Here is a 12,349-nt window from a genome sequence, read left to right as displayed (position 1 = left end):
GATCCTGTAATACATTTTGTATTAATATGAAATTGGGAATACATGCTCATAAATTATTTCTGTATTTAGTCTCCAAATACATGAGACATCAGTACTGAATAGAAGTTAATAATCTTTCCATAGGCTGTCTTCTGATCATTGCAAATGTTCATGTTATGTATGAGATGAGGAGCATAACCAGCACAGGACAACTGCTCTTTGCAGACATTGTTTTGTGAGCAGAACAGAAACTCTGTCTGCTAATAAATGTAATTATGTTTCTGCAGAATGAGGGAAAATATATTGCATGTTGTAAATTGCAGACTTGCCCACAAACTTTTAGATTGATTTTTTTGCATATCTTTCTGTCCTTTAAGAATATGGCACCATTCTGAAGGTACTTTCTTCAACAAGCAAAACTCTAAAGAGTTGTTATGTGGAAGAAATGCAGCTTCTACCTGCTGGTCAAAAGGAATCAATCCAGAGCCTCCAAATTCTTCATAGCGACAGGTCTTTATTTGTGGGTCTGAGGTACAGAGTGTTAAAGATCCCTCTAGAACGCTGCTCATCTTATAAAACAGAAGGGTAAGTAAAGGAAACACATGAATTTGTATAAGTATTGTTACTGCTACATCTTTAAGTACTTAAGATCACTTGTCAACGTATAGGCCACAAAACTCTGAATGGAGCTAATAATTGTTCTTTATCCCTTTGCAGAAATAGAATAAACACAATTTAATATGAGAGACTGAACTGACAAAAGACTGGTGATTTGTTTGTATTCATTTAGTAATAATCCATAATCCTCTAGTATGTTCTCATTGAGAGGTGCCTCCTTTTCTCAGCTGTATCATAGCTTTGTGGATCTCCTTTTTAAAAAGTAGCACAATATTGAAATGCATTTTATAACTTGTTTTCTTTTGCACTACTAAAAAACAGTACAGTTCAAAATGCATTTTCATTGTTCACTGTAGTGTCACTGGCTCAACAGGTACCACAGTCTCCTTTGGTGATGGTATATTAGAAGGCTACAAGTTCTATTCCCACTACAGGTGATTGGGTTAATTTTCAGACTGCTTACACTGCAGTAAAGCAATGGGAGTGTTGCACTCCTGAGTGTGCCATCAATTGAAAGAGGTGCCAAACTGAGGTCCTATCTGCTTGAGTACGACATCATACATTTGGATGTAAAAGATCCCACTGCACTTAATGAAAAATATAAAGGATGTTCCATGGTGCCCTGGCCAAATTTACATTAGTAGTATAAATTCCAGCTTGGATCTCCTCTGAAAAGGGGTACTGGCTAAGTGGGACTAACCCAGTCAATGAAGCATAATTAAGCAAACCCCCTAATTTTTTTAAAGCATTTGCAATAATTTCAGCAATGAGGATATTTTCATTTGAAATAAAGTGATATATCAGTTCAGATCAGCTTTGTTCTTGGGACAGTTGTTAACCTCTGTTGTCTGCTAACACTATGTGCCTAAACACAGACGATCTGCTGTTTGATATGCGATTCAGCAGTGCCACAGAAATGACTGCTTTGATGTTAGCCTAGCAATACAGAACTTTTCAACTGAGATTGGTGCATCAGAGAACAGTTACTTTATTACAAGTTGTTGCAACCTCAGAGGTATATATCTAAAGTTGATGTGAGTAGGTATAAAGTGTTGTATGTTTTTGTAGTTTACTGTATGTTCACAAAAATACACTTACTATGTCTTTCATAGTAATTTCACAACTTAGTGTTCACTAAGGTTTTTTGTAAAACATGAAATAAGCAAGAAAGAAAAAATGAAAAAACAAGAAGCAGCATCTGAAACTCAGAATGGAATGCAAAGGAAGAATTCTGCATGTATAGAAAGCCAGTTATCTGTTGCTACAGAAGGGTTTGGTGTGCAGCCAGGTAAAGTGACACAAGGGTTAACATTTCTGCCAGGTAAAGTGGTACAAGGGTTAACATTTCTGCCAGGTAAAATGGTACAAGGGTTAAGATTTCTGCCAGGTATATTGGCACAGGGTTAACATTTCTGCCAGGTAAAGTGGTACAAGGGTTAACATTTCTGCCAGGTAAAGTGGTAAAAGGGTTAACATTTCTGCCAGGTAAAGTGGCACAGAGGTTAACATTTCTGCCAGGTAAAAGGGTTAACATTTCTGCCAGGTAAAGTGGTACAGGGGTTAACATTTCTGCCAGGTAAAGTGGTACAAGGGTTAACATTTCTGCCAGGTAAAAGGGTTAACATTTCTGCCAGGTAAAATGGTACAAGGGTTAACATTTCTGCCAGGTAAAGTGGCACAGGGGTTAACATTTCTGCCAGGTAAAGTGGTACAAGGGTTAACATTTCTGCCAGGTAAAGTGGTACAAGGGTTAACATTTCTGCCAGGTAAAAGAGTTAACATTTCTGCCAGGTAAAGTGGTACAGGGGTTAACATTTCTGCCAGGTAAAGTGGTACAGGGGTTAACATTTCTGCCAGGTAAAGTGGTGCAAGGGTTAACATTTCTGCCAGGTAAAAGGGTTAACATTTCTGCCAGGTACAGGGGTTAACATTTCTGCCAGGTAAAAGGGTTAACATTTCTGCCAGGTAAAGAGGTACAAGGGTTAACATTTCTGCCAGGTAAAGTGGTACAAGGGTTAACATCTCTGCCAGGTAAAGTGGTACAAGGGTTAACATTTCTGCCAGGTAAAGTGGCACAGAGGTTAACATTTCTGCCAGGTAAAGTGGTACAAGGGTTAATATTTCTGCCAGATAAAGTGGTACAAGGGTTAACATTTCTGCCAGGTAAAGTGGCACAGAGGTTAACATTTCTGCCAGGTAAAAGGGTTAGCAATTCTGCCAGGTAAAGTGGCACAGAGGTTAACATTTCTGCCAGGTAAAAGAATTAACATTTCTGCCAGGTAAAGTGGTACAGGGATTAACATTTTTGCCAGGTAAAGTGGTACAAGGGTTAACATTTCTGCCAAACAGTGCTTGGTTCTCTGTTTTCCTTTCCAGCTGGGGTGCCTTCTATGTGGAGTCTGCATGTGCTCCCTGCATCTATAGGGTTTTAACAGGTACTCCAGCTTCTTTCTACAGCTGTAATACATTCTTATAGGTTAAATCACTGAGCCTCCATGTTGCCTGTCTGTGTTTGCTGGGTGTGTGTGTATGTCTTGCAGTGGATTGGTGTCCCATCTAGGATTAGTTTCACGCCTTATGTAACTGTCTGTTGACATAGGCAATGATTCTGTATGAACCTGAGTAGGATAAGACTGGTATCAGAGAATGAATGAATAAACAAATGAGTAAATGAGCGAGTGAATGAGTCAGGCAGACACACCAGTGGCCAGAGAATGAGTGAGTGAGTGGGTGAGTGAGTGAGTCAGGCAGACACAACACCAGTGGCCAGAGAATGAGTGAGTGAGTCAGGCAGACACAACACCAGTGGCAGGGAGATCACATCCTTTCATTTCAGACATTTTGTGTAGTGAGAAGAGCAAGTAGTTATTTGGTAGGCCATCTGTACCTTGTTGTGAAGCAAAGTAAGGGGTAGTACAGAAAACTAAAATTGTAATTCCAATATTTGTTTAATCTTCAGAATGTTTAAGTGTTGAACAACATTAAGAGAGAATGTCATTGCCTACTTTATTTTGTCTAGATTTGTGTAACTGGCTAAAATTCTACATGCAAGCTTATGATTCTTTGCAATTCTTTACATTTTCTGTTTACTTTCTGAAACCAACAAAGAGTTTTACCTATTTATCAGTATTAAATGTGTTTGCCAAAAATGCAATTTGTTATTCAGCTATGCAATTTATTACAATGGGGATTGATTTCACTTTTGAGCACGTCTGAAGTTTTCTAATGATATTAAAATGTGTATGTTTGGGCAAGTGCATTTTGACTACAGATTTTGCATAGGCCTACTTCCAGGGCAATCTTTTGTCAAACTCAAAACAAAAAAGAAGTTTTTAAAATGTACACCGTTTAATATTAAAATCATTTTTTAATCAGACTTAAACTGCTTTCATCATACTGTATGGTTTATTTCAGATTTGTCAAATTTTGCTTTCTTCCACATAAGTAGTAAGACAGTTAACTTGATCAATCATACTGGTATGGAATCTAATGATAGCTTGCTAAAACCAAAACATGTTAAAAATGTTTCTTGTTTTAGAGTAATGTCAGCTTAATGGTCCTTTTTACAAGTCTCTAATATTATGCCTGTTTCCCTAAATATTCAGGCACTGCATTAAAATGTAATCTCAGAATTGAGCATTAGACATACTGTTTGATAACCTGAATAACTCCTTGTTTGAGGATCTCTGATTGTAAACCTGCACAGCAGTATTTATAGAATGAAAGAATAATGCAGCCAGTGCAAGCAGGTGAACTTGCACTTTTGTATATGAGTAGAACAGAATAGGTGCACATTGTGAATTGACAAAATGCATCAGAAATGGCAAATTTATTTTTCTGTAGTCTTTAACTTGTTTAATAACTCACAAAGCATTTGTGAGGGCGATGTTAATGCTAAGTACATGGTTATGCATTTTTATGATCCAAGGAAATGATGAATTGATAGCCTCATTATTACACGACGTTGTGTTGTGAAAAGTGCTTTTGATGAAAGGTGTGAACTTTACATGAGATTTAAGGTGTAAGTGCCATAAAAAAATCCTAAGCCCTTAATACATCCCAATTATATGGTGCCTTTAGACTATATAAGTTATTTTATTTCTAAGGGTTTTTTTCTGCACACCAGAGTAAAAGAATGGAACTAAAGAAGGCATTACGAACTACATAAAAAGGTGCAAGATTCCAACCAGTTAATTAAACATAGGCAGTTCTGGTTGGCTTGAATGTCTTCAGAGTTGTTGTTTTTTCATACCTTTAAACAGCTGCTGTTGTATCACTGTGTAGTTGTTTTCCAAAATGTTGTTTATGACAATATACTGCAGTTCCCGAGTACACTATATGCAAATCTTCCATTTACGTTGTCAGTCACTCACTCAGTTGACTTCTTGCTCAGTTTTGTTCTGCTTCTGTAGCTGAGGGAAGCAGTGATAACAGACTAAGAAGTGCAGACAAAACTTCTCTTTCGAAAGCCACATATTCTAGCTTATCCTGAGACATCCCTGAGTGTCCCCATTGCCAGTCAAAAGATGTAGTCCCACTAGAATGTCCTTCATCCACTCTAGGCCTCCCTCTGCTGGGCTGTTCTGTGAACACTGTGGCAGGGCCTGCCTAGATAACATGTTTATAAGCAAGCAGTGATGCCTGACAGGGTGAGAGTTATTGTGTAATTTTGGAAATAACACATGCCAAGGGGTATTCTGAGGCTCGATGTTACATGCAGAAGGCATATACATCTCTTGAAGGGCACGGTTTTCACAGTAACACACACCATGTCAGTCATAGAGAATTTTATATTTTTTTTATAACTATATATCTTTTTGTACTGCTGATGTAAAATAGATCCACCTAATATTTAAAACTTGCTTTAGTGTATGTAAATGTTGTTGGGACAAGTGTTTTATATCCAGAATATAAGTATTTAATGTCTTCATTACATATTTAGAAACAGACAGAGCCTTTCTTTGGGCATTTATCAATGTCTTTCTTTGTTCCTCTTGTTTTCATCATGAGTAATGCAACTTAAGTTCTTTATCTAATCTTATTGCTTATTTTTTCTATATCGTCTCCCATCAGCTTCGCTGACCTCACTATTTTTGTCTTTTATTCCGTTCTGTTCATTTGTTCCATATATGTAACCTCACTATGGACACTATGATTCCTGAGTTGGGGTGGGGGCAGGTTGTCAGGCTGACATACAGGAAAAAAGGGTAAGTGTGTTTTACATAAAACCTAACTTCACTGGTGGTTGACATGTAGGTAAGAATGTAAGGTGCTCACCTATAGTCATAAATGTGCATCTCTAGTATGAAGACAGAGTGCACTTCTGCCTACTGCGTTTGTGCAGCTAACATCTTCTGGCCCCTTCTCCTTGTCCTGCACTGTAAAAGGCCAAAGGACAATGCATCTTTTCTTTCTTTTACTGCCTCCCTGAGATAGGAAGCCTGGCCTGTAATCATTTATTTTCTTTGGACAGTGAGTGCATCCTCAACATAGGTCTCAGGTGGAACATGTGGCTATTCTCAGGGTTTGCTTTTTATCATAAAGTCTGATTATACATTAACATTTCCATCCTTGTAAATGTAGCCCTCCTTTACTGTTCCCTTACTTAAATTGCTTGCTTATTTTCAACATAAATGCAGAATCATCCACAAATCATTTTGTGCTTATATTCTTGTGGTGCTGCGGTAGCATTGTCGCCTCACAGTTAGACATTGCCCGTTCGATTCTTAGTTAGAGCATCTTCTGTTTGGTGAGATGCGTGAACGGGCGTTCCTTCATTGAAGGTTGTGTATTAGGCCCGGCAAGCCAGCATGTAAAACTCTACTGCCAATCATTAGCAGACCAGAGTTCCGCTGTGGTGACCCCTAACCGGGAAAAGCCGAAAGACACAAACAAACAAATTCTTGTTGCTCTTCTTCACTGAACCATGTTTGTTCCCTGAATTTTGTTTCTAATGTACCCCAGTTTCCACTTCTTTGTACTGAGCACAAGTGTTTACACATTTCCCTCTGTTCTTGCCAGATTCATTCCCATTCTTTCCTTTGTTTGTCACATCAGACACATTTTAGTGATTCCTCTCATTTGCACAAGATAAATGTTTTCTGTCATGCTCTGCAGTTTTATTATAAAACCATTAAACATTATGACTCTTGAGAAGTAGCATTCCAGATCTTGACCTAAACATTCAGGTTTCCAGGAGTTCGGTACTACTGTCTTCTGAATAAATTGTTTTCCTAAGACTTTGTAGTTGCCTCCATTTTGTTGGAAAAAAATTGAAAACTGAAGAAGGTTGAGGACTTTCTACATTAACACAGGACTCAGTCTGGGAACACTGATGGGCTGGGCATCATGTACTGTGAATGTGGAAGGTCAGTATCTATATCAGCTTTTGCACATTTGCATGTGAGGACTTGGTTGGAATGACAGTCACATTTGCTAGAGCATAAAGACGTGTACAGACCTGACCAAGATTCTGCTGCTACAACAGCAAATTCATCCCTTAACTTGTACTCTTTGTGACATCTGTGTAGAACTCTTAATATACAAATGGTGCAGTGGTTATTGCATTCTTTCAAGCATGTCTGCAGGTGTGGACCCAGTAATCTGAGTACATGTCCAAGACTGTCCTTCATGTAGTTTACAATTCATTCAATGCCCTAACAAAGAAGCAGACCTATTTGACTCTAAGATGACAAGTGAGAGCTTCTAGAAGCACCATCTGGCAGCATCATTCTTAAACAATTCTCTGAAAATGTAGTGGGTGTCAGCAGTCAAAAACATTTTGCATTCCCACTTAACACATACTAGCCATAGTTTGTTTTCCTGTGGTTGGGAGCTTTTTGAAAACACATGTTTTCTATCTTGAGATAGTTATTTCATCTGTAGCTTTCTGTTATGCTAGGTACAGTTTTGGAGAAGCTGGAAATAGAAAGCCAGACTGTAATTTCTGTAAATCTTTACATATTTTCTCAGGTTGATTTTTCTTCTGCTACAACACTTAGATTTAAAGCCTGTAGCACAACATTTGGTATATCTATCTCAATTAATCCTGAGTTTGAAGGATGGTACTTTCATTTTCAAACCTTGGACATGATTTCAGTCCTTCATCTTGTATGGACAGCACAGAAACCGTTGATTGCATGACATGCTTATTTATCATTGTTATGCCCATTTTACATATGTAACAAGAGGATGAAGATAGATGAGTTCTGAATGAACATTGAAAGGTTAGAACTGAATCATTTGGGAAGAAGAGAGGGTAAAACAGATGACAAATGTCTAACATTACTGCTCATTAATGGTCTAGCTTTTTCTAGACATGCTCCTGTTTCTTGCCTATTCCCTTTTCAGTGGCTATTTTTCACCACTCTCTTTTATTCTTTCATATATGAGGCTTGGAAATTAGGCTCTTAAATAAGAAAATATGTTTGCTAATAGAGCTGTGTTTCTTATTATTTTATTTTTTTTTTTTATTGCAGTTTGTTAACCGGGAAAGTCCAATGGGCCTAAAAGAGCCCGTTTTCAATGGAGTCCTGGGGAGAAAAGCTCCAGCAGAAAACTCCAAACAGAGAAATATTATTTACAATATTCAGAATAAAATAACTCATGTACAGCATTTTAAGATATTTACAATAATAACTAATTAATGTTCAAGTTGTACAATTCATATGCAAGTAGTACATAATTTGTGGAGACAATAGAAATATATACGTCCAATGGCTGAGTCTGAGTAAAAAAAGGTTAAAGAGAGGTGTAAGGTTTCAGGAAGGGTGAGAACAGGAGCATTCCCAGAGAGAAGAGAGATGAGAGTAAAGTAAGGTTTTAAAGGAAGGCAAATGCTGGGTAGTTCTAATATGTGGGGGGAAGTGAGTTCCATAATCTAGCCTGGGAGAAGGATAGTAAGAGTTGCCCTGGGGAATGTAAAGGCTTGTGAAGTTCAAGGAGATTTTGATTTGTGGATCTTAGTGTTCTATGAATTGGTGAATTTTTAAGGCAGAGGAGAGAGAAGGACCGTTAGAGGGTTTAAAGATGAGCTTATGTACTGTCGTTAGTTGAATGAGAGTTAGATAGTTTGGGAGTTCTAACCAGTTTAGGGCATGGAAGGAGTTGCAGTGATGAGTGGAGGATTTAGATCCTGTGGCAAACTTGGAAATTTTATAATAGCATAAAGATAATTTTAATTTCAGGGTTGACTGGAGATTAATAAGTAGTGGAGCTCCATAAATAAGAGAGGGGATAAGGTCGCTGGTGGATAGTAGTTTGGATGAAAGAGAAAAGTAGAGTCTGCGACGATAAAGAATTCCAAGCTTTTGATGAGTTGTTTTAATATTAGTTTGAAGGTGGATGTTGAATTTTAGCTGGTCATCAATGAGGACACCCAGAAGTTTTGCATGGGGAACTATTTCAATAGAGGTCTTGTTTTGACTGAGTATAGAGAATAATGTTTTGTCCATAACAGTGTGTCTAGAAGGATAGAAAATCATTATTTTGGATTTGGATGCATTAAGGGCTAAGTGGTTGTCTAGCATCCAGGATTCAGTGCAAGAGAAGGCCTGTTGAGTTATGTTCATTAATCTGGGGAGAGTTTTGGCAGAGCAGATGATGGTAGAATCATCTGTGTATTGGATGAGTTTAGCATTTGGGATGTTTTGATAGAAGTCATTAATAAAAATGTTGAATAGTAAGAGACCCATTATGGAGCCTTGAGGAACCCTTGTTGGAAGATGCAGGAAAGAAGAAGTACAATTGTTCCACTTGACAGCTTGTTCCCTAGCTGATAGGTAGCTGGTGAACCAGATGATGGACGAAGAGGAAAGGTTGAGATGGGAGAGTCTGGAAAGGAGGAGCTTATCGGAGACAGCATTGTAGGCCTTAGATAAGTCAAGGAGGAGGGTAGAAACTATGTTACCAGCATCCCGGGCAGATTTGATGATTTCAAGAAAGGAAAGGAGGGCAGTGGTGGTGCTATGTCCTTGTCTACACCCATGTTGTGTTGGAGTCAATAGTTGTTTGTCGAGCAGGTAGGCTAAAAGTTGCAGGTGGATACATTTTTCCAGAATCTTAGAGATAGGGGACAGGATAGCTATTGGTCGAAAGTTGGAGATTGTAAAGTTGCTACCTCCTTTGTGCAGGGGGATGATGAAGGCTTTTTTGCAGAGGGAGTGGTACATAGGATTCTTGGATGGAGCAAATAATTAGGATGGAGATGGGAAGAGCTATGCCATCAGCAGCTAATTTGAGAAAGTTGGATGGAATGTTATCTGGGGCATTAGAACAAGGTTTTAGTAGGAGTTTGTTTTATTGTATGGGTAGGATTGGTTTTGAGAGTGAAAGGAGAGGACTGAGAGTTATTGGAGGTTGAAGCCATAGTTTTGGATATGTTGGAGGAGATGTTATTAGGGAAAGAAGAGGTAAGCTTGGCTATAGCATCAATGAAGAAGGAGTTGAATTGGGTAGCTAGGACAAGGTCAGGAGAGTCTGGGTCAGGGCAGGGATTCACTTTCTTGGCTGGACAAAGAATTGATGAGATGCTACTCCAGAATTTGTCTGGGTTATTTTTATGGTTGTTTTGAAGTTTAAGATAGTAGGATTTATGGTCAATAGCTATTTGTTTTTTCTACTTGATTTCGTAGTTGCTTGTATTCGGTAAGGGAGTTGGGAGTTTTGAATTTTTGATAGTATTTCCAAGTTTTGTCTCGGAGATGCATAAGGATTTTTGTTTCTTTAGTTAGCCAGTGGACTGTTTTGGATCTGATTCTTTTAGTTCTGCAGGGGGCAAAGCGGTTAAGTAAATCAGAGAAAACTGTATTAAAGTGTGAGATGGCGTCCAAGGGAAGGGACTTTAGAGGGTTCCACTTTGTGTGTTTTAAGGCAGTGGAGAAGGTTTGAGAATTGAAGTTTTTAAGGTGCAGGTTGAGATATATTTGTGCTGCAGGAGCAGGGAAGAAGGGGAACACTTTGCAAAGGCAGGGAGATGGTCGCTAATAGAGTCAGGAAGAATGCCACTATCAGAAATACTGTTAGGATGGGAGACTAGTATCCAGTTGATTATGCTACCTGTGGTATTATCCTTATTTGGTCTAGTGGGAGTTTTGATTAGCTGTGTGAATTGATATAGGTTAATGCTTTCAGTGGGGGTTGATGAGTGAATGAATGACCAGTTAATATTCACATCACCTAGGATTATTATTTCATTATTTATGTTGGTGGTAAACCAGGAGATAATATCCTCCAGAAATGGAATATTATTGCCTGGTGGTATGTACAGGGTTGCAATGCACAAACTTTTATTGATAATTTTTAGAAAGGCCAAGGTTAGCTCAGTAGTGGCAAATTGGGATATGGGTTTAGCATAGGGTGTTACTGTTAAGGGGAAGGAGAAATGTAGGGCTACTCCACCACCTTTCTTTTGGGATCTGTCCTTTCGTATGAGTTTATAGTTGGGAGGTGTTATTTCGGTGTCTTTTATAGGTGGCTTTAGCCAGGTTTCTGAGGTAGAGAGAATGTCAGGTTTGTTGTGGAGGATCCAGGCATGAAAATCAGGTATCTTATCGCAAAGGCTTCTGGGATTAATTGTAGCAAAGAGTAGGGATTTATAGGGAGGGGGTGAAACATTTAAGTTTGTGTTAGAGGAGATTTTTTGAGATGGTCCTGGGTTAGGGTGTATATCACCAGAGAGGAAGAAGAGGGAGATTAGTTTAGAATAAAGTAAAGGAAGGTATTTGTGTTCTAAGGGGTTATAGGTTAGGTTTTTAGAACCTATGGAGTGTAGCTTGAAGGGTATGGGAAGAAGTTTATTGGGAGTGAGGAAGAGTTTCCTTTTAAAGAAGAGAGATTCATTGTGGTTGTAGAGATGAGAGATTAGGGCTAAGGAAGGGTATTCTTTTTTGATGTATATTGAAGTTGTGTGAAGGGGAGGAGAATAATGGAATTGGGGAAATTAGTGAGGTAGAGTAGGTAGAAGAGAAGGAGAGATTGAAGTAAAGACAGTAGAATATGTGAAGGTTTTGTTTGCATGACAGATGTAGGTTAAATTAAATGAGGGGGTGTTTAGCAGCAGAAAGTAGACAGAAGTGTAGGGGGAGAGGTTAAAGTGTGGTTTTGTAGAGTAGGGTGTGACAGAGTGAAGGGATGTGTTTAGTAGTGGGAGTGGGAGGGACTAGAAGATAAGGAAATGGTGGAGATAGTGATGAGTGGAGGGGAGGGGCAGATTCTGATAGGGAGTTGTAGTGTGGAAGTGGTTAGAGAGGTATAAATGTAGAGGTATTGGGGGCAGGTGGAATTTGGGGCCAGGGTAGGTGAGTGGAGTGAGCCCACAGGGTGAACGGAGTGGGTAGAGCCAGAGAAAGGGGGAATAGTGAAGTGTAAGGAAAAATCAGCCACACAGTCTGCAAAATAAATGTGTAGAGCAGTTGGCTTGCTTGGTGGTAGGTTCAAAACAGTACACTGAAGGTCTATGGGTTCCTACTGTGTTAGGTAAGTGGAGTACAACAGGAGCTACTATGGGTAAACTGGTATTATACAATTCTTCCTCTAAAACGTGCACGCTGATTGGCCAGCCCAACCAGCATGCCCGTTGTAAATCCCTCAATATACTAACGGAAAAAGGTCCGGTCGCCTGGACTTTTTCCGTTAGTATAAAACACTGTCTCGCTATGTTAAAAGAGTTTAACATAGCGATACAGGTTTAAAAAAAGCAACGCAGATCTCCGTTGCTTTTTTTAAAGCTGTCTCGCTATGTTAAACTCCTTTA

At 38.8% G+C, this 12,349-nt stretch overlaps 1 protein-coding gene across 4 annotated transcripts in view; it reads left to right on the top strand.

Annotated features, from left to right (window-relative positions):
* SEMA5B (semaphorin 5B) overlaps nucleotides 1-12,349 on the top strand; it is a 3,270,261-nt gene that overhangs the window by 2,748,787 nt on the left and 509,125 nt on the right. For all 4 annotated transcript variants that reach the window (XM_044062778.1, XM_044062776.1, XM_044062777.1 and 1 more), the window contains one exon: nucleotides 357-564. In XM_044062778.1, the coding sequence (XP_043918713.1) occupies nucleotides 357-564 (208 nt within the window). The remainder of the gene's footprint in view (nucleotides 1-356; nucleotides 565-12,349) is intronic.

Source organism: Protopterus annectens, chromosome 2.part1 (genome assembly GCF_019279795.1).
Source record: "Protopterus annectens isolate FY-2018-M chromosome 2.part1, PAN1.0, whole genome shotgun sequence".
Taxonomy (NCBI): domain Eukaryota; kingdom Metazoa; phylum Chordata; order Ceratodontiformes; family Protopteridae; genus Protopterus; species Protopterus annectens.
This window is presented reverse-complemented; position numbering and strand designations above follow the sequence as displayed.